Raw genomic sequence first — 22699 nt, forward strand, 5'->3', positions numbered from 1 at the left:
CTGTACTTAACCTGAAACTGTTCTTAACCTGAAGCACCACTTTAGCTAATGGGGCCTCCCGCTGCTGCCGCGCCGCCAGAGCATGATTTCTGTTCTTATCCTGAAGCAAAGTTCTTAACCTGAAGCACTATTTCTGGGTTAGCGGAGTCTGTAACCTGAAGCATATGTAACCTGAAGCGTATGTAACCCGAGGTACCACTGTATACACAAAGCTAGATGGAGCAATGTCCTGACTCAGGATACAGCAGTTTCCTATGGTATTTTTTTAATGAGTCAGTCCACGACACCTGCGGAGCAGCAGCAATCCTGCAGGATCGCTGGACCTAACTGGGGGAAAAGCCACCCATCTTCATGCCAGGAATCGAATATTGTGGCCCGTACCGGTGGCCAGCAAACAGCCCCCGAGGAGAGGAAAGCTGTCTAGGCCGGGGTGGGTCGCTGGATGGGGGAGCTTTGCCTGGACGGAGAAGGAAGGGAGCAGGTTGCTCCTGAAGCAGCTGCCGACCACCCTTTCCCTCCACCTGGCGGAGAAAGGCGAGAACTGCCAGGCTTTTCAAAAATCCCTTCAGCGGTGAGTCCATGCCGGAGCTGGTTCCTGTTTGGGACCGGCCTTGGGCGGTCCAGTGCGGGGCATGCCTCCCCATCTATCAGCCAGGGGGAGAGAAGGGGCCCGATCCAAGCGCATCAGTGCCCCGTTCTTCTCACCACGGCGAAAAACGAGGCTTCCCAAGCGTGCCTCGCGGGGGTTTCTCACGCACCTTCTCAGTGCCGGTGCCAGGCTATTTTGCGCCCTAGGCAAAGCTGTTTGCACAAATTGTTAACTTCCATTTTCATGAAGGGGTTTACTGTAGAAGTTTTGTGTACTGCACACAACTCCCCCCCCTCCCGTCGGTCATACGCTTACAGACGTAAGCATCCTTTAAAAATTGAGAGGTGCAAAAATGAGGATCTGTCTTGACTGTTGTAACATGTAACAGCACTGAAAGAAACACAAGCACAAAGTCCAGTCTTATTTGAGCTTAGTGGAGCTGGTGCACAATGGACACTTTAAGGGCCTTTTAAAATTAAAATTATCTTAAAATGTGAAGTTCTGGACACTATCACACCTCAAATAGGTGCTGACAAGGGGTACAAGGCATCCCAACGGGAGGGGGTGGAGAGAGAAGAGAACCCTGTGTCAAAGATGACTAAGCAAGGTGTCCTCACAAGGTATACCATCAAAAGCCCTGAATAACAGGATCAAGACAGCACAAATCATTTTGAACCATCTTGTGAATTTGTGATGTTAAAATTTAAATCTGATGTTAAGAATTTAAATCTCTTAAAAGGTTCAGTTTCAGAGTCTTTTTTTTTTTCCTTTGCAAATTTTGCCACCTATTCCTTCAGGCTACGTGCTGATGCTTGGGCACGTTCAATCGATCTAGTTGCCTCTCTTGGACTGCCTGTGTGAAACAGATAAGAGGAGCAGAGCGAAGAGAGACTGGGGGCGGGGCGGGGACAGTTCCGACCCGGAAACTAGGCGATGCGCATGCCACTCTACCCTGTTAAGAAGTCTAGGAGCTCGTTCTCGGCGCGCGGGTCTGTCTCTCTGCGTCACTTTAGTGCACCCGCGGCGGTAGTCCCTAAGGGGAGGGGCGTGCTGGGGCGTTGGTGACGCGTTTGATCTGCGCCCTGCCTGACGGCGGACAGAGCGGAGAGGCGGTGGGATTGAAATGCCGGAGGCGGGAGGAGGTGAGCGGCGGCGGCGGCGGTGGGTGGCCTCGTTGAGGAGGCGGAGGAGAGGCCCGGCACGTTGTCACAAAAGCCATGCGAGGCAGGCCCTGAGCTGCCTCTTCTTCTGGTTAGGGTTACTCGGGAGAAAGTCCCGCCGTGGCCCAGAGAGGCTCAAGTCCCTTCGGTCGGCGCAGGCTGAGCAGCCTCACCGCCTCCCTCCTGGCGGGCTTCGCGCCCTGAAGGCCTCTCCGCGCCTGAGGCGGCGGCTAAACGGCAGAAAGTCTTTCGAAAGTGGTGTTTGCTTACTTGAGATATTTATATGCTCCTGTTTGCATTTTTTTGGCTTAAGCTAGGACATGAATGCCATCAGAGCAGCTTACAAAAATCAGTACTGCGTTAAGAAGCTGCTTGCTTGCAATATATATATATATATATATATATATATATATATTGCCAGCAAGCAGCTTCTTAATACATACATACATACATACATACATATATATATATACACATATATACATATACATACACACATATATATATACTATATACACACGCCCCAGACATACCATACGAGGGAAAATGAATGTGAGGGAGAAGGTGGGGAGAGGCAAGCTCAAGCACAAGGTTTTAAAAACTGCAGCCATCACTAGTGGTGTTTCAGGCTGCCTTGCTTTCGCTAAAGAGTAGCCACTCTTGTGAAGCACCCCGCCTCCAGTGTTAGAAACTGATTTATGAAAGCTAGGAGCTAAACAGCACATTAAACCTAGGTTACAAGTGCAACAACAGAATGTTTAGGTGCTTTTTAAAAAATAACAATACAAAGCTGCAAATGAATGAACTGCAGCTGAAATCTTATGTTCATTTTTCACGTGCTCTAGTCCTCATCTGAAGACTGCAAAAAACAAACAAACCCAAAGCCATGCTCCCCCCCCCACCAGTATTCTTATGAGGGTATTTTCTCCAGTCTTCAGAGAGTGGCTGGAAGTGGGGAGGTAGAGAAAGGTCCTCCCTTTCCTTCCACTCTGCAGTTTTAATCTGAAATCATAGGTGCAGCACTGTGCCCAGACCTTGGAAGCTGCTCACGCTAATGAAATTCCTTTTCACAAAACGCACCTAGAACAATGGGAGTCTCAAACGCTGCCCACCTTGTCAGATCCAAGTGCAGGTGGCAACATCCAGGGCAGTGCCTGCCACACACTCTTCCTTTCAGACAGGGTAACTTGTTGGCAGTCAGAATCCTCACAGGAGGGGCTTTGATGGCATCACTGTTTGAGCCACCCCAGAGCACTCTTCTCTCACACACACACCCAGTTACATCCAGGAGCAGAGCTGGTGATAACATTCAGGTCAGGAGGCTGAGGCATCTCCAGCTATGCAGCATATAATAAATGGTATCAACCAACAAGGCCGAGGTCCCAGTTTGAGGCCTTTCTTTCTCTCCTCTTGGCAGCTTGCTGAAATGACACCACCATTTGGCCACATCCGAGGCACGGAGATGACTGCCCATCACTTTCCTCAGCACAGTTACCTCTTGGTAAGTAAGAGGGTTTCACAGCAGTTGATCTCTGTGCTGTTTTGCCTTGAGCTTCAGAGCTGCTTTTGCATATTGGAAGGGTGGAGACCTGGGAAAGGGGCTCCTCCTGCTGGTTCTTGGCAAACTCATATCAGTATTGTGGGTAGACCAGGGCCTGGGTTCTTCACATCTCAGTTTGATCAGGTTGGGAATGACCTGCTCACAAGTGACTGATCAAGGGTTCTTTGCTTTGTCTGAGGTAGATTTTCTCTTCTGTTTAAAACAGGATAGCTTAAAGGCTGACTGTCTGAACAAGCCTTTCGCTCAGAGGTGCCATGATCTTGTGACTGTCATTGAAGATTTTCCTGCCAAGGTAGAAGGCTCATTACTTGTTCAGGCCTATAATATTTCCTTGTTCTGCTTTGGAATGTATTGACCTTCTCTGATAAAATATATATGTTGTCAGGGTAGGACAGACTGCTCTGTTCACTCCTGCCTAATGGAGAGAAAACATGAAAGAACCCAGAGCAACCTCATGTGTAAATGCAGACACAACTACAAATCAAATTGACAAACTGAAATAGAGAGGAACTGACTTGAGGAATTCACTTCCATTTTGCTGGTGTCTGCTTGTCAGGTTTTGTCCAGCATTTCCACTAACTGTCAGTCTTGGGTCTCCTGGGAATAGTAAATTTGGCACAGATTGGTTTCTAGACAGAAAATGCCTTCTGTGGTTTGGAGCCCCTGGGAAGTCTTTGAGTCAAACAATGTGTATCTTTGTTTTGAGCTTTTCTGTTTCTCTTCCCTTGGAAGGAACTTCACGCCATCTTTCCCTGGCTGGTGGAGAGCATCTTTGGCAGCTTAGATGGCATTATTTTAGGTTGGAACCTCCGTTGTTTACAAGGAAGGGCAAACCCTACTGAGTACAACATTGCCTTGGACTTTCTTGATGCTGGGTAAACCTCTTTATTCAGGAGGGCGGTGGGAAGAGCTCTGATGTGGTTCCAAGGGTTACCCCCTATCCTTCTGAATGTTTTCTCTCTTGCTGCCTTTTTTTGGTAGAGGCCCAATGATGAAGTTGGTTTACAAGCTCCAAGCTGAAGAGTACAGATACGATTTCTCTGTCTCCTACCTTCCTGTAAGTATCTAGGAAAGGAGGTGATAATATCCACACTACCACTTTGAATCCAAGATAAAATAGGCAGTTTAAGTTCCTCATCCTTTATATGGAAGTCCCACTGATTTCATATGAATATGTTGAGATTAAAATAGTAAGTTTGAAACCTTTTCCGCTCTCTGCGGCGCACAGATTCTGCCTATTCCTCAGCTTGCTGAGCAGTGGGAGCTGAAGCCTTAAACTCTTGAGCTACAACAGAGCAGAAGGGGGAGGTTTAGGGCTCCAGAAGTGGTTGTTGGCTTTCCACACCCAGATCTCAGGGGGGCAGATGTTTGTACACCTTAAGGGCTGTTTCAGTCGTAAGGTCTGTATTTTGTGTCTTAATTATGCCATTGTTCTTTTCAGGGCCCAGTGAAAGCCTCAATACAAGAGCGGATTTTACCAGAATGTTCTTTGTACCACAACAAAGTCCAGTTTCCTCCATCTGGAGGCCTGAGCTTGAACTTGGCCCTTAGTATCCTTTGGACAATAAGCCCAGAATGGTTTCTCTTCATGTTGTGTGTATGTTTGGGGCGGGGCACAAATCTTGCAGTAGTTCAGTGATGCCAAACAGTCAGTGGTGAGAGGGAGACCATTCTGATTCTTGCAGCTTTCCAGGTTGATTTCTTTGCCCTCCGCTTAGCAAGGCCCTGGATGGAAGTTGTGTTCCCTCTCCCAAATTACATGAGAAGGGGCCAGCGGCTGCACATTCCACCCAAACTTTTCAAAACTGCTTGCCACACAAGCTGCTCCAAGGCGATTGCATATGAGTGGCTCCTCCAGGTGAAGATAAATTGCATGGAAAGCCCATGCTCTGCCAGCTCTTAGAAGCCTGGGGAACAAGCGGATTGTTACACTCCCACCAGTTTCCCCACTATTGTGGAGGGAAGCCATTTTGGTTCTTTGCATGGCTGCAGCCTGCAAACTCTGATCTTTCTCAGCGTCTATCTTGGATTTCTCCCTTAGATGTTTTTCCTTCTGTTTTAACTGCATTTTTAAGTGTCTTGCCATGTTGATAAAGTGTTTAACAAGAAGGGGCACTCCCACCTTCACACCCAAATCCTGAGAATAGAATAAAACACTGACTATAGACACTTCATTGAATGGTCTTGAATGGCCAAGACTTGATGCTTCTTCATGTTTTCTGTTGGACTTTATCCTTGACTCTGCTGCCAGATCCCTTTGAATATTACATGTTCTACTTTGCATTAAGCCTGATTACACCGAAGGTAAGCAAAAAGGCAGCTGCTTCTTTCAATGCATTGCCTACTGTTTGCTATGCAAATGAGATGAGAAGTTGCAGCATAGTTTCGTGCCTCTTGTGGTTTATCCACCTCTCCCTCCCCCTCCACACTTGCCATGATGTTTGCTGGTGTCAAGTCAATATTTGTATAAATAGCTTCTTAAAGTGCTTGAAATACTCTGCCTGTAGGTCTTTCCCTTGGCACTAAAGTGTGCTTAACCATTTCAGCTTGCCACCTGAATGCTTTGCACTAAGAAGAGAGTGGCAGGGGTGTAGGGTTGCTAAACAAGTGGGGAGAGGGGGACTGAGCCCTGCAGAATTGCCCCTTCCTAGCAGGTCCTCACTGCCTCTGTTGTTGAACTGTCACTGTAGCACATTGTGTACCAGGTTCGTTTCTCACAAAACAGCAGAGAAGGTGGTAAAATCTGGGCATGGACCATGCCAGGCTGTTGGCGGGAGCTACTGTCATAGAGGACTGCTCCTCCAGAGGAAAACAGAAGAGGAGCCGGGCATAGTGTGATAGAAAATTAAGCTTTTGAGTATCTTGAATTTTTTAGGCTTACCTATAAAGTTCTATATTTGAGTTGATACTGTAAGAGGAATGACTTGGGATTCTCTCTCTCTCCTCTGTGTTTCAGAACATCTCCACGGCCTATCATATCAGCATGTCCAACAGTGCTTACTTTGTCCTAGTGGATCGGTACTTGAAGTGGTTCCTGCCCACAGAAGGGATTGTCCTTCCAGCCCCCTCCTCTTCGGATGCAGGAGGGGCCGTCCCATCACCTGCTCCCCGGTGAGTACTTGTCCTAGTTTTCCAGATTACAGGTTCACGGTGCACAAAGATGGTAGCAGGAGACATCTCTATATCCCAGCCAACAGTATAGCTCTGCTCTTGCAATGAAGCTTTGAGTAGCTGAATTCTAAATTCCCATCTGAAATGGAGACTAAACCCAATTTTGGGGAGGAAAAAAAGAAAAGAAAATGCTGTTCTACACTGATGGAGGCCTGACTACTCCCTCTGCTATCCTGTTTGGGTGACCCTTTCTGGGGTTTTTTTAACTTGTGTCTTTTCTTTCTCCTCCCGTCTAGATCTCCTGCAATGTCGTTCAGCTCCTACGGGATGCATCCAACAAGCCTTCTAAAAAGACATGTTGCTCACCAGACTTCGGTGAATGCAGACCCTGCTTCCCAGGAGATCTGGAGATCGGAAACCATGCTTCAGGTGTGTCCAGGAGGGAAGGAGGCTGTGGTGCGGCAGCTGCTCCGCCTGGCTGTTGCTGCAAGCTCTTCGGGGATATTGCTTTAGCTCAGCAGGGTGGGGGACAGGCAATTGTAGAATACCAGGCCTACTTCTGGGCGGGGCCTGGGGAACTGGGGAAACACACCTTTAAGAAAAAGAAGCGTTTGCTTTGCCTGTAGGAGAGGGGGAGCCTGTCTCCCTCCCAAGTGTTGCTGGGTTACAACTCCCCATCTCCATCCCCTTTGGACATGGGGGCTGCTGGGAGTTAGAATCCAACAATATCTGGAAGGTTACAGAGGTGTATCTGATTAAATTGTTTTTTCTGAGGGGTTCAAGTAATCAAAAAGGGTTTTAGGGGTACGCCTTCATTGCAGTTACGTGCCTTTTAGTACCTTTCTGCTGTTTCCCTGCCCCTGCCCCAGAATCCCAAGCTCTGTAGATCCCTAATCTGGGGTGGGGGGGTGGGGGACAAGTCAGCTAGCACAAACGTACCTGACCACTTGGTTTCTTGAACTTGCCACATCCAACACTGAGCTATGTCTTGAAACAGCTTCAGACCAGACCCCAGGAGCAGAAATCACTCCAAAGGCCGGCTCTGGCTACTGCTGTAGTAGGTTCTTTGGCCCTATTCAGGCAGGTGAACAAGTTCTTCTCTTCCTAGGTTTTTGTTGAAATGTGGCTCCATCATTACTCCCTGGACATGTACCAGAAAATGCAGTCCCCTCACATCAAGGTAAGGGCCTGAGCTTGGGCATCTCTTGCTTGCTGGCCTGCCAGTTTGAGGGACTGCAGGGAAATGCAACTGCTGCTGCCTAGCTCTGTTCTCTGCTTAATGACAAGAGCTGCTGAGTGAGGAGAAGCTATTGGCACTTAAATAAAAGCAAGCTGGGGTTGAGGTGGGTTTCTTTGATACATCAGCACTCGAGAGAGGAGTTCCAGTCAATGGAGAATGGCTTTGCTTTATGTCAAAGCTGAGGGAGCTCAATTCCCGCAGATGCAGGCTGTGAGCATTGCATGTCTTGGAATGTCTGTGCTGTTCGAGTTAGAAATAGTTAAAACTGCCTGAGAGGAAAGACATGAATTTGGTAGGCAGTTTTTGGCAGGCCCTAATTATGATGCTAGGGAAAGGCAAACATTGCTCTCCAGTGCAACTTTTTATTGAATTTTTGTTGTTTACAAAAACATGAAGACACTGAAAAAACAGATAAGTAACAAAGAAAAAAGGGGGGGAGCAATACAGAGTTACAGAATGAAATAGCAACAGCAAACCAGTATACCAAATGACAATCATACTTCACTGAATATTAGATGGTATTTAAACATTGGTGGACCTCTGTGGGTGAAGGTTCTCTGCCTGCAGGCTGGGAGCTGTAAAGGGCCATCCCTAAACCTTAGCTTTGTTTGCTTGAGGAATTTATGTTGAACTTGATAATGTTTACTGTGGTTGTTGCAAGAACTCAGTAGGTCAGGGGTCAGCAAAGTTTTTCAGCAGGGAATGAAAAAAGGGAATGAACTGTCCCTCAGACCTTGTGGGGGTCCAGACTATATTTTGGAAAAAAATATGAACAAATTCCTATGCCCCACAAATAACCCAGAGATGCCTTTTAAATAAAAGCACACATTCTACTTCATGTAAAAGCACCAGGCAGGCCCCACAAATAACCCGGAGATGCATTTTAAATAAAAGGGCACATTCTACTCCTGTAAAAACACGCTGATTCCCGGACCATCCACGGACCGGATTTAAAAGGCTATTGTGCCGGATCCGGCCCCTGGCCTTAGTTTGCCTACCCATGGTTTAGTATTACTCTAATGCTAACCCGGAATCTCTTGCATAGAGAACCTGGGGCAGATTGGGAATTCTTCTGGTACACCACCCACCCACCTCCCTGCCTGAGTTGATAGAGACCATCTCTGATTTCGTGTTGGAATAGTTTCAACTTCCGTGGTAGTTCAGGACTTCGTGGCAGCCATGGGGGCTGCCCCGGAATATCTTCGCCCCAACATGGATATCAGCAGGACACACCCTTGATCAGGCAGAGGGATGGTCATATTGAGTGTAAGAGAATCAACATCTTTCCTCTTGTTGTGGTTGGATCATTTCCCATTGAGGTGTGGACTTTCTGCTCTGCAAGTGTGGGGAGACCTGGAGGTGAATGGATTCATATTCCAGAGGCCTTAGGTGGATATTTCTGCTGGTGTGCCTGGATCTCAGGAGAGCTTGGCTGTGGGATGCCGAGCTCTTCTTCTCCCAGGTGGCCAAAATGGGGATGCAGTTAGTTATGCAAGAAAGGATCTCTATGATGGTGGCTCTCCAGTCATTGAATTCTCTCTTGGGAAAGAGATGCTCACATGTCCCCTGAAATGCAGACTTGTCAGAACAAGGTGAAGAACTTTCTGTTCTCCCAGGATTTCCAGTTTCCTTTTTAAACCCAAGTTTATTGCTTTGTAGATACTTGGTTTCTTTATCACAGGTTTTATTCTGGTGGTGTTTTAAAATTTGTTTCTGATTTTATGTGCTATGCTTTGCATTTTCCTTTCTGTATTTCAGCCAAATATTTTTTTCTTCCACTTGTGGTGTAAAAATGTTGCAAGTAAATAAAAACACCCTTGTATTGCCAGCGGTGGTGGGGGTTGAGGGCTTGTTTTAGTTAGGATTTGAACTGAAAACGTCACACTTTGCTTTCTGAATGCGGTGGCATCAGCTCTTACTTAATTTTACTGCATTTCTAGACTCACACATATACACATCCTTCACCCTAAAGTCTTGGGAATATATGTGAGTAAAATCACTTAAAAAGTAAAGCCACCAGCCCCAAACAGTCATATGTTAATCAACTGCACCTGTCTTCTACTGAAGCCCATATGCTTGGCAGTTCTCAGCAAAGTATTTCTGAGTGTGCATGACATTGTATACAGTTAACTCCACTTCTTCTTTCCTCGAAAATGCCCGTCTTTCCTTTCCTCCCCCAGTCTCATGCTCACTTGCCATCCTGTTTGTGTTTCTCCACATGCTGTTGCCGGGAAGGAGGCTCATGGCATCATTGTTGGTTGTGTGTATTCTGTTTGCATCCCATATTTTAATATCTGTGACAGTTTCTAGCGCCAGCTGCTACTGCGCTGCATTTCTAAATTTGAGAGTCCAGGGCCAGAGATCCAGGAAAAGCAGGGCCTGGGGATCGGCCCACTTAGATCCAGATTTGCCATGTATACAGTCTTGGGGCTGAATACATACACTTTGTTTTGGCTTTCGCTCTCTTGTGGCAAAAACAGCCTTCCCTCTCTCCACCCTCCCCCAACTGATCAGCTTTGGAGGCTGACTTGAATATTTTCTCTTAATGTTTTCATAGGGAATCATGAGTTCCAGGCTCACAGTTGCATATTCCGCAGTCCAGGCAGAGTGGATGTTTGCATTGGAGCCTTTGCTCCCTGTGGCTTGAAATCCTTGGTGTTTATTTACCAGGCTACGTGCCCTTGATTTGTTGCATCCTCACCTGCAGCTGCTTTGCCTCTTCTTTTACCTGAATTTGGCTTGGCCTGGCCTGGTATACCCTTGATCAGATTAGCGCACACCCAGCACAAGGTGCAGGTGCAGGACTCCTTGTGTGGCTGCTTTGCCAGAGCCCAGTGGCGCTTGTTTGTGGACACACACAGAAGGCCACAAACACTATGCAAAAGCTGATTGGAAAAGTCCTGGTAAATCTTGATACTCATAACTGTGACTTGGGTTTCCCAGAATCCATTTGCCGACGTTAAATTCTAACTGTTGCTGCAAAGTCTCGAACCACCTCCACAGTTCCAGGAGCCAAAATGTGTGTAAGAACTGCCTTGCTGGGTAGAGAGAAGTCCCAGCTTCTCTCCAGTTTTGCCATTTTGAGCCAAACACTTCTGATAAGCCCACGATTCAGGCGCCCCCAGCCCTTGCTGCCTAATACCTCTCTCCTGTCCCTCGCTGCCAAAACACCTTGGCATTTGGGTTCCAGAGAAGAGCTTGCAGCCTGAAAATGTTTGCGCAACATGAAAAAAAAAGGGGGGGTCAGACTTTGCTTGAGGCTATTTTGCGCCAAGGATGTGTTGCTGCTGTTGTGTGTCCCTCTTCACATTGGCTGCATTTGTCATTCATTTGTGACTCATTCTTGGGTTTTGCTTTTTGTTTTTTTCCTTGTCCCCCCCTTCTTCCTGGGCTCATTCTCACTGGTTGTTTTTTCCTGTTTCTTTCCATTTTTGTGTTTGCCTCTTCTACCCCTCCTGCCCCCCTCCTTTTGTGTTGTGTCTCTCAGCTGGAGGTTCTCCAATACCGGCTCAGTATCTCCAGTGCCCACCGCAGTAATCCTGCCCAATCCAGCTTCCAGGCCCTCCACACATACCAAGTATTTTCACTTTTCTTTTCTTTCTTTCTCCCTCCCCGCCATTTCATTTTATTTGTCTAAAAATTAAAAAGAAAAGATCCTTCCTGAAGTTTGCAGTGTGGTGTGGGCAGACATTGGGGGTGTGGAAAAGTACATTCTGTGGGGCTGCTGTTGTAAAGAGGATTTTGAGAGTGACGTGGGCCTGCTCCTGTGTGCCTATTATTTCCTAGAGAGCACAGAAAACAATGACAAGTCCAGGTGATGGATTTTCCCAAAGCTCGCTCATTCTCCCACTTCCTTACCCTAGGCAGCAACAACCTCCTGCGATACTCCACCCACAAAAGGAGGGGTAAATGTATCAGGCTTCTCCTTTCTATGGAGTTGCCAGAGTCTGATGACTTTGAGTGTGTCAGAAGCTGCCACAGCATTGCTAGGAAAGGAGCATCTCCAGTTAGATCAGCTGGTCACGAGCTTGAGCGCAAAAGCCATTTAGCTAGCAGCTTCTACTCTCTTAACTCCATTGGGTGATAACTGCAGAGAAGAGGTGAAGCCTTTTAAGGCCCAGCCTAGCTTAGAACCGGTGGGGAACCTGTGGAGAACCTCCAGACTGCCTACCAGGTCCATCCTCCCTGACCGTTGGCCACATGGACTGCTGGGAATCTCGGCAATATCTGGAGGGTTATAGATGCTGCCCATCCCTGGATTAGGAAGAGCACCGGGGTCTGCTTGCAAGTCTTGATGAAAGGAGAGGTTTGGAGCACCCCTTTGCCACAGACGTTTGCTTTGCTAACTGGGCTGTGTGCTGCTTTCTCACCTTGCTCCTGTCGATGAAAGAGGAGCTTGGGGACGGCATTAGTTCTGCCCTGATTAAGTGTGTATGTGGGTGTCTTTTTAATAAAAACACATACATACACCATCATAATCCGCTTCAAGTTAAGAGCAGCCGCACTGGGCTAAAAACCCCATAGACAGATTGAAAGGACTCATTTGGGGGACTGCATGTTTGCAGATCGCAACGAAAATGTGCATGCACAGATCATGGCTGCTGGGATTGGTTCTTTGTTTTCCTTCATCCCTTCAATTCCTTGGTGGTGACGGGGGCCAGTCAAAAAGGCATTGTGTGTGGTGTTCAGTTGTGAAGATCCTGCCTTTATATTATTTTCAAGAGCAGCTTTCTAGTCTTCATGATTTAAAAAGTGGTTACAGCATCATCTTAGATGCTGGGAATTATTAGGAGTTTGCTGTGTTAGGATCACCTTGTGAAGCTCCTCCCCAAAGGTGAGATTTCTGGTGCATTAACTCCCATCCTACTGCCTCCTATAAAATGGGCCTCTTCACCAGAATTGTGGAGCAACCAGAAAAAGTGTTCTACACCTCAGGGTTTAAGGTAATAATAATAAGGTAATAAAGACTAGGACCTAGATGCCTGGCTACACCTTGTCCACAGTCATACCAAATATTTTGAGAGGGGAGAAAAATCTTGGATCAGCTGGGATTCTCAGTTTAAGCATAGCAAAGCGGTTTCCCCCTTACTGCAGGAGGGGAAAACATTTAGCCTTCGCAATATATCCTGCAACTCCCGTCATTTGCCATTGTGACGGGGGCTGATGGAAGTCGGAAGTCCAGCCACAATTGGCAGGGCTATTCCAAGGCATTTTGCTGCCTAAGGTGGAGCAGCAAAGGGGAAGTGCATAGTATGTCACTGCCAGTTCAGACTTCATGAGCTTATTGGTGGAATTGGGGTGTGTGGTTTTTAACCCCGATATGTGCATCACTTAATGCTGCTTACATTGAATTGCACTTGTCATCCAACTGCCCATTCACCTATTTTGGAGATATCATTTTGGAGCTCCTAATGATTCCTTTTTGTTTTAACCACCCTGAACAATTCGTTATCATGAACAAACCTCCCTTCCTCACTACTTCCCCCTAAACTCCATAGGTGTTTTATGAACAAGTTAAAAAGTACCTGTCCTCCTTTGGGGACCCTGTTTCTTTCATTCCGCCATTGGGAGAACTGTCTTAATTCGTTCCCAGTCTCTGCTTCCTGTTCCTTAACCTTTCCTCAGTCCACAAGGGGATCCTTTCTCTTATCCCGTGATTGCAAAGCTTCACTGGCAACATTTGGCTGGTGGGTGGATGCTGTGCTTGTGCTTTCTGCGGGGTGAGCGGTGGTGGCGGATGCCCTGAGGGTGGTCAGGAAGGCAAAGTAATTTGAGCCACTTTGTGAACAGCCCTGGGCAACTTAAGTCAAAACTGTACTGGAATGAGTTGCTCACGCTGTTCTCAGCAGTAGGCGAAATTACCTTCCTACACTCAGGATGGAAGTGTGGGACACACTTCACTTCTGCGATTTGGTTGGCCAGGAACTAAACTAAAGGGTCTGCGGACACCTCTTTGCTCTGCTCTGTAGCGCTTCAGCTCTCTTTGCCCTTTCTCTCCACCCCCTCCTCCCTCCTGGCCTTCCTTTCTGGCAGGGAGAGGACTTACTCCTTTTTCCTCTTCTCCTACTCCTCTTCCTCTTGCTTCTGCTTCCAATCCAGGAGTCGTTTAAGCCGACGGAGGAGCACGTCTTGGTCATCCGGCTACTCGTGAAGCACCTCCATGCTTTCAGCAACAGCCTGAAGCCGGATCCAGTTTCTCCTTCTGGGCATTCCCACACTGCCAGCCCGCTGGAGGAATTCAAGAGGTAGGTTTGTTCTAGGCTCGTTCAGGTTAGCACCCTGTGCATCAGGGAGTAAGCGTGCAGGAGAGGGCCAGCTCTCATGATTTTTCTGTTCCATGAATCCTATCTCTGTTCCTAGAAGAAGAGAATGGAATAAAAATCACAGATTCCCTCTCTGCATAAACCAAGAAACTAAGCACATTTCACAGTCTCCATGCATAGAGCATGCATAGCATGCATAGAGTTGACATCTCCTGTATGGTACATTGAGCTGGAGAAGCCTCTCTGTTTCCATACCCAAATGTTATTCTTGCCTCCTGCTTTGCTTATCTTGGGGGGACCTCTCATGTGTTTGCAGGATTGTGATTCCCCGGTTTGTTCAGCAAAAACTCTACATATTTCTGCAGCACTGCTTTGGTCACTGGCCCTTGGATGCTTCATTCAGAGCTGTAAGTACCTCCGTTGAACGTTCTGTTTTGTGTGGACTGTGCTGAACAGAGGAGAGTGTTAGGGCCATTTTTCCCCAGCATGCAGATTTATATATTTTTTCCATTCAATGTGATCATCAAACATGTGAGTGCAGCATGATTTGCAGATTGTGACCTCTGATGCAGAGTGGTTTATTCTTGTAAATTTTGGGAATGTGGCCTTTTTTAAAAAAGCAGGATCAGGTTTCTAGTCCTCATAAAGCAAAGGAAAAAGCATGAAAATGATACAATCTTTTTGCCAAAGGCTTAGAAAGCCAAGAGGTGTCTGGGCTGGCATCCCAGTGGATAAGCATCACCTGGAATTTGTCTGTTGTTGCTTTTATAAAAAGGCCAACACTGGTTTTCAAAACTGTTTTGCACCTGCACCTCATCACAAGTGCTAAGGGCTGCATGGATAGCATAGGTAAGTCGGCACAGATTGACAAGGAAGCCTTTTTGTGCTAGCCAAAAGACCCGCTCATCACCACCACCACCGTTTCCACTTCTGACTGTCATCTCTGTATGTGTTGAGTGGTTGGGAAAGCCAGTAGGACAAGGCTACTGATCCAAATCTTCACAAAGTCCACAAGTTCAGGGAAGCTAGTTGCTGAACACAACTGTGCAGTGAAGCCAACTGTAATGAAAAACTAATCTTCTTGTCCCAGGTACTGGAGATGTGGCTGAGCTACTTGCAGCCTTGGAGATATGCGCCTGAGAAGCCCCTCCCGAGTGCCGAGTCATCCCTGCCTCGCAGCGTACCAGAGAAATGGTAAGTGTTAGGATGGTCTGAGTCACTGCAGACGGAGGGGAAACTCACCAGTTCCTGCAGTAAGCAGGTTGAGAGCTGTGTATGATGGTTCCAGGCCAGCCTTCCCCAACCTGGTGCCCCTCCAAATGCTTTGGAATACAAAAGGTCTGATCTGGGCAGTGACCCTTTGCCACTGGTGGCCACTTGTGTCCCTGTTTTGACTTGTGGGTGACTGCAGTGGTTGTGGGTGCCCACGTGGAGAAGCTTTGCTGTATCAGACTTGTCCCCGATTCCTGCTCTGCCCTTGTTAGTGAAGGTCATTGTCATAGAAGTAAGAAGAGAAGCTGTAACCAAAGTGAGGAGACTTCCTAAGCCTCGTCTCCTTAAATTCTTGCCTGCTTGGAATGCACATTCTCCCAATTTGGAGGTGCTCACAGCATAATCCTGCAGGCCCACCTTACTCAGTGGCAGGGAAAGGGCAGTCCTCTTGCTGGCTATGTAATATGTCCCTTTGTGTTCTCTTAAAAGGGCCTCTTTTGTTCAGGAGAACTTGTTGATGTACACCAAGCTCTTTGTCAGCTTCCTGAACCGAGCTCTCCGCACCGACTTGGTCAGCCCCAAGAATGCCCTGATGGTCTTCAGGGTGGCCAAAGTTTTCGCTCAGCCCAACCTTGCAGAAATGATCCAGAAAGGTAAAACAGAGAGCATGAGAAACCTGCCCCCTTTCTGTCTCCCTCAGCAACCTGTCTGTCGCTTTTCCCTTTGGCAAATAGGAAAAGCCATCAGGGTGGACAAGGTGAGAAATCTGGCTGGCTTGGTTGCTTGTCTAAATTCCTTCCAAAAAGCTCCTGGTGTGAGAGCCACTGCCACTGACCCAGTGAGAATAGAAGCTTAGAGTCTCCCAAGTCCAAATCCTACATGGCAACCTTCCTCAACTTGGAGTCCTCTCCATAGTTTAGACTCCAGCCCCAGCATTATACAACCATAGTGTACAATGGGGCTGCGGAAGGCTGATATATCGCATCATGGCGGCTGACACCTTTGCCTCCTGAGGGCAGCTGATCATTAGTCTTAAGAGCCCATCCTTTGGGGCTGCCAGTTCAAGGGTACTAGCAGTAAGGCTACCTTGCAGCAGATTACATAGGGGCAACCATGTAAAAGGTGTTGCTTCCCACCCTTCCTTTGCACAGGAGAGCAGCTCTTTCTGGAAACAGACCTTGCCCTTCCTCACCGCCAGCACCGCCTCTTCATTAGCCCTTCGTCTCTCGGAGGGAGCTTCCTGTCATCCCGAGCTCCGACCATCACAGATGCTTCGTTTAAGGTGAAGAGCCATGTCTACGGTCTTGAAGGACAGGACTTCCAGTACAAGCAGATGTTTGGGCCGGAAGTCAGGAGCCTGGTAAGCTGCCACTTCTGGTTCTTGTGACATTTTGGGAGGTGTGCCTTGGTAGCCTTGCAGGTGCCAAGTCTAACATGTTGCTTAATTGGGAGGTTTGAAAGAGTGGAGATTCTTCCTGACAGGACCTCTGCAAATTGAGCCTTCCCTTACTGGAACATATGGGACGCGGGTGGCGCTGTGGGTTAAACCACAGAGCCTAGGACTTGCCAATCAGAAGGTCGGCGGTTTGAATCCCCGCGACGGGGGGAGCTCCCATTGGTCGGTCCCTGCTCCTGTCAACCTAGCAGTTTGAAAGCACGTCAAAGTGCAAGTAGATAAATAGGTACCGCTCCGGCGGGAAGGTAAACGGCGTTTCCGTGCGCTGCTCTGGTTCGCCAGAAGCGGTTTAGTCATGCTGGCCACATGACCCGGAAGCTGTACGCTGGCTTCCTCGGCCAATAAAGCGAGATGAGCACCGCAACCCCAGAGTCGGCCACGACTGGACCTAATGGTCAGGGGTCCCTTAACCTTTACTGCACCATAGCGACTTCCAGTGATTTGCAAACCAGAAGTCTAGAATCACCAGCACTTATTCTGAGGTGTGGTTTGTCTCAGATCTCTGAAGACTCTTGTTTCCCACAATGCTTTCTCTGCCACTTGCTTGCTTGGTTGGGGCAAGCTTTATATTCCTGGGACCTCTGCCTTAGTTGCTTGCCTTGCTGTCTTCCATCAGGTGCTACGATTGTCCCAGCTCATCGGCCAGGCCCAGCAGACAGCCAAATCCATATCGGACCACTCTGTGGAGGCCACAACTAGCCATTCCTTTCTTTCCTGGTTCCGCTTTGGGTCCACTGACTTGAATGGCTCCTACACAGGCAATGACTTGGACGAAATGGGGCAAGACAGCATTAAAAAGACAGATGAATACTTGGAGAAGGCCCTGGAATACTTTTGTCAGATATTTCGGGTATGGCAACAAAATATATCCCAATTATGTTTATTTGCAATGCAGGGTGGCCTGATTAATTTGTGGATGGGTGACCTTTGCAGGGTCAAGGGCTGTATTCCCTCATGAGAATGGGATTGGGGGCGGGGGAAGGGGAACCAAAGTCAAGTCTTTTCATTCTCCCTCCATTTATATTGGTATACACAAACAGCGCACCCTGAACCTTCAGGCTGCTATGCCGAGGAGCAACAGGAAGTAAGTCAGCCTGGCACAATGCATACATGGCGCAATCTTTACCATTCTGGGCATCATGCCATGGTGGCTGGGTCACACATGTGTCTGGCTGCCTAAGACCCAGTCATAGAGGGATATTGGAAGTAAGATTTCAGCACTGAACTCCTGTCATTTTAGGTAGCTCCCTCCTGCTGGCTCTCCCGTTTCTTGGTGCAGTAGGGTTGCCCAGGAGACAGCAGATGACCTAAGGATTTCCCTTTTGTACATTTTGCTTTTTTTCTGTGTAGCAACTGCAGATTACTTGAGAGGCATGCTTTTGAGAAAGTGAGTGTTCATAGAGCAGCCCTTCTTTGAAAATGATGAAAGTATTTTTTTGTGATGGCCTTCACTTCAAGGCATCTTGTCTCCACGCCTGGAGAGCTCACAGCTCTCTTTACTTCTGAGAGTTGGCTGCTTTGCTGTCCTAAGAAGTGGTTGGGGCAACCCAGTCAGATGGGCAGATAATAAAATTATTATTAAGCTTCAAACTGATCAGAGAGAAAGTGAGGGGCAGAATTTGACCCCTCCCTGTGGTGCAAATCCCAAGCCTGCCCATCTCTGCACAGCCTTATCTCTGATATGCCACTTTCTGGCCTCAAGTGTTTGAAGTAGCTTAGATGGTATAAGAAAGAAAATGGAAACAGGTTTACACTGTATGTAGAGATTTCAGCACTTGCTGCTGTGTGTTTGGGCTACTTAGCTGTCAAGATGTGTCAGCTTGCCTTTTTGGTGTGTAGTATTTATATAAACAAGGGACGCGGGTGGCACTGTGGGTAAAACCTCAGTGCCTAGGACTTGCCGATCGTATGGTCGGCGGTTCGAATCCCCGTGATGGGGTGAGCTCCCGTCTTTCGGTCCCAGCTCCTGCCCACCTAGCAGTTCGAAAGCACCCTCAAGTGCAAGTAGATAAATAGGGACCGCTTTATAGCGGGAAGGTAAACGGCGTTTCCGTGTGCTGCGCTGGTGCTGGTCACGCTGGCCACGTGACCCGGAAGTGTCTTTGGACAGTGCTGGCTCCCGGCCTCTTAAGTGAGATGAGCGCACAACCCTCGAGTCGGACACGACTGGCCCGTATGGGCAGGGGTATCTTTACCTTTAACTTTATTTATATAAACTAATTTTCAAATTGATGTTTGCCAGTTGAATGAAGCCCAGCTGAGCCAGCTGATGTTGAACTGGGGGGCAGCTCAGGATAAGAATGGGAAGAAGCAGCTTCCAGACTGCATTGAGAGTGAAGACGGGCTGATTCTCACACCTCTTGGCAGGTACCAGGTAAGAGGGTGGCTGGCCTGGCTAGTTTTGCTAGGTTGCAGTCAACATTAATTTTTCAGTAATCTTGTGAGTAGCTGAAGATTTGAGTCCAGATTAAGGGCCAAAACAACCCTTGTTCAACACTCCTTGGAAGGGTTTTAGAGGCTTAGGCCAACCCCCAGACCCCACCCCAGTAGTGTTAGAGGAATTCTATTAAAGAACACAAAAACTCTCTAAGAGGTACAGTGGTACCTCAAGTTACAAATGCCTCAGGTTACAAACGCTTCAGGTTACAAACTCCGCTAACCTGGAAGAGTTACCTCAAGTTGAGAACTTTGCCCCAGGATGAGAACAGAAATCGTGTGCTGGCAGCAGAGCAGCAGTAAGAGGCCCCATTAGCGAAAGCACGCCTCTAGTTAAGAGCAGTTTCAGGTTAAGAACGAACCTCTGGAACGAATTAAATTTGTAACTAGAGGTACCACTGTATAATACATCTTTGATTATTAACATCAAAAAGAAAAACTGATAAAGAGTTGGATCTAATGGGGTTGAAAAGCAGGCCAATCTCGGTCTGCTGCTGTAACCTTGCCTGAGTTCTGCCTGTAGCACCTTTATGATTTAAATGAGTCTGCAATGGCCTAGCCTGTATAGCTCTTAAAATTTTGAAGAGCTGCCGCCTTGTAAAAAAAGTCTTGAAGCTCTAAGCCTTTTAAGGCTACAACTTAAAAGTGCAACTGTTCTCCTAGATCATCAATGGCCTACGCAGGTTTGAGGTGGAGTACCAGGGAGATCCTGAGCTTCAGCCCATCCGAAGTTATGAAAGCACCACTCTTGTGAGGCTGCTGTTTCGGTTGTCCTCAGCCATTAATGAACGAGTAAGTGCTGTGCAAAATCTCCTTGCTGCTCTTCTGAGTCCATATGTCCAAAACGCTACACTCTGGGTGTTCTTTCCACAATGCTTGTCCTGCTCCTTTCTGTTCGAAAGATTGACACCTTTCATTTCAATCTGTTGCTTTTCAAGGCAGTTTGCAAGGAACACACTGTAATCCTGTACCACCGTAAACCCTTACACACACACACACACACACACACACACACAGCAACAGCCCTTCATCTTCTGGATGCTGCTCCCTCCCTTCATTCTCAGACCTAACAGCAATTGGAGCTGAGGCTTTTTCCTGGTAGTAAAGGAGGAAGCAAGCTGCTTTGGCCCATGAATGGGGCCAGGCTGGTCCTCTCCTTTGTGTGACCATCTTCCTGGAAGATGTAGGATGAAGGCTCCCAGTGGATCTCCTGGTCCAGTGGCAAAGGCTGGAGAATGAATTTCACCCCTTAATGGTATCAGACCCTAGATGTGCTCTGTCCCCAAAGGTATCAGTCCCACTCCAAGAAAGCCAACATTCTCTGCTTGGGGAATTGCTGGTGCTCTTGGCAGCTGTAAACATATATGACAGATGTTATTCTCTACCTTTGGCTTTCCTGAACAGCTGCATTAAAGGGAGTTCCTTTTGACTGCATTCCTGAAGCTGGAAGTGGGCTTGTGTGTTGGGCAGAATAGACTGATTTAGGTCCTTTCCAAGAAGACCTCTTCACAAAACCTATTAAGAAGTTGGTCCTTAATTTCTCATCATTCAGACATAAGTGTTTACCAAACATTCCTTATTTGCACTGACTTTTTTATCTCCATGCTTAGTTTGCAGACCAAATGGAGAGACTCTGTGCCAAGGAGAACTTCCTTGGCAGCTTCTGCCGCTACCATCTCACCAACCCCTCTCTTGTGGAAAAGGCCAGGCACAGCCCACTGAGCCAGCAGAGGCTGGGGCAGATTCAACAGCCGAGAGTCAGCCTTCGGTTTCTGGCAAGCTACAGGACTCTCCTTTCTTTACTCATGGTATACTTCATTGCCTCGTGGTTCTGCATCAGTCCAGTGACCTGTACCTTCCTCCTCCTCCTGGGATATCTTTTCTATGCCACAGTTATGACTCTCCTGACTGAAAAGAGAAAGCCTCATCAACACTAACATTTTACTTTCATTCATTTATTCACATTGCTATAGGAATCCCCTCCCCTAAGATCAGGGGCTCAGAAAGTAGGTTTTGGCTAATTAAGCCACAGGACTTTGATTTGAGCATCTTTTCTTGGGTTTGAAAACTTTAAATATTTTTAATGAAGTGGAACAGATTTGTGAACAGAAGGCTCTACTTTTCTAAAAGCCAAGTCAATCTGTAAATTTTGTTTTGATAAACTTTTTAAAAAACAAACAAACCGCAGGCTCTGTAGTGAAGATTTTGGCAGGGGGTGGGAGGGATGATACAGCAGTGGGATTTGGGAGAATGAATTTGAAACAAGCAGCTTGGCTTAGCAGAAAAAAGTCAAGTGAATGGCAGCTTTTGAGCATCTCACACAAACATGCTGACACACTTTTTTCACACCCCATCATTGTAATGGAACTTAGGCAGAGCATACACAAAAGGGCTGGGCCCTTTCACTTGAAAGCATGTGCTCAGTGAGGTAGATAACCATGTGTCTACCCATTGCTTGGATTTTCATAAGTTACTTAAGAACAATCTGGTCAACAATCTCCCTTCCTGACGCTTTGGGGGCCTATTCACAAGTCCAAATAATATTACGGAGATCTTTCGCCTTGAAAGTGGATCTCTGTAGTGATGCAGATGCTTTGTCAAACATCTGGTTCCAGTTCAACCCAAACTTTACCAGCAACAATTCTGCAAGCTGGTGAAGCAGCAACAAGTCATGGAAAGCAGGGGGAATTTCTCGAACTCACGCCATGTAAAATTTAAGGTGCTGGTATTTAGATTTCCTAGGAAGCTGAGAGCTTTGAGAGAATCTATGCAAGTGGAGGAACTGGTGAGTGATCCGGATGTAAGAAGAGCTTGTCAACTAAATCCGACCAAGGCATTTAGTCCAGCATTGTGTTCCCACGGTGACCAACCAGAAGCCTCCGAACATAACAGCCTTGTAATCCCCACCAGCTGGTCTGCAGAGCGGTAGCCTACCTGAGACCAAATGGAGAGACTCTGTGCCAAACTGGAAGCAGTACATAGCCACCATCCCTAGGAGCTGTTATCCTTCCTGAATTTGTGTAATCTCTTTTTAAAGTTGTTGCAATGTGCTGCCAGTGCCACATCTTGTGAGAGTCCCATCGTTTCTGTGCACTGTTTTGAATGTATTGGTGCCATTCAGTATCATTAGATGACCCTGTTGGGTTTCAATATTAAGAGGGGGGCGGAATAACTACTCTAGGAGCTATTGCCAGCCTTAGCCACCATGAATTTGTGGTAAAGTTGTCCTTGCTTCCAGAGCCAAGTCCGAAAACTCTGTCCCTCCCACAGCCTACGGAAAGTCAATGGGTTGAAAGGTAAAAAGTTCATTCTAAGCCGCAGCATTAGAGGCATCGGCAGGATAATTCCAGAAAGGACCAAGTGTGGAACAAAGGATGCACATAGCATTTGTACAACTGTTGCAAACACGCATGCATGATCTCGTGTCACCATTGGGTAGGGACGTGCATGGACAAATGCTTAAGTCATGCAGAGCCGTAGTTAGCCAGATTTTTTTGCTCCGGGTGAAGCCTTCAGAGGGGCACCACTGAATCTCCAGGCCTGTGTGTATGCAAATGTGCATGGCTGGTTGTGTGCCAAACTGGGTCTGACCCAGGTGAAATATAGCCTAGTTTTGCCCCTGAGTCAGGCGTTCTACTTGGCCACAGAGCAGTTCCTTCTTGACCCTTATC

At 47.4% G+C, this 22699-nt stretch overlaps 1 protein-coding gene across 2 annotated transcripts; it reads left to right on the top strand.

Annotated features, from left to right (window-relative positions):
* Positions 1-1589: 1589 nt before the first annotated feature.
* On the top strand, positions 1590-21210 carry SMPD4 (sphingomyelin phosphodiesterase 4). 2 transcript variants are annotated; one of them, XM_083478544.1, is made up of 20 exons: positions 1590-1731; positions 3167-3250; positions 3516-3602; positions 4043-4185; positions 4292-4367; positions 4752-4860; positions 5562-5614; positions 6267-6421; positions 6718-6850; positions 7530-7601; positions 11149-11238; positions 13761-13906; positions 14241-14331; positions 15015-15118; positions 15626-15789; positions 16288-16496; positions 17209-17442; positions 18835-18966; positions 19692-19820; positions 20639-21210. In XM_083478544.1, the coding sequence occupies exons 2-20, from the start codon at positions 3176-3178 to the stop codon at positions 20963-20965; spliced, it is 2529 nt and encodes an 842-aa protein (XP_083334670.1). In that variant the 5' UTR covers positions 1590-1731; positions 3167-3175; the 3' UTR covers positions 20966-21210. The 2 variants fall into 2 exon arrangements, with proteins under 2 accessions (XP_083334670.1, XP_083334671.1); XM_083478545.1 differs by lacking the exon at positions 11149-11238.
* Positions 21211-22699: the final 1489 nt, after the last annotated feature.

The sequence above is a fragment of the Podarcis liolepis genome (genome assembly GCF_965112155.1).
Source record: "Podarcis liolepis genome assembly, chromosome: 15".
NCBI classification, from domain to species: Eukaryota; Metazoa; Chordata; class Lepidosauria; order Squamata; family Lacertidae; genus Podarcis; species Podarcis liolepis.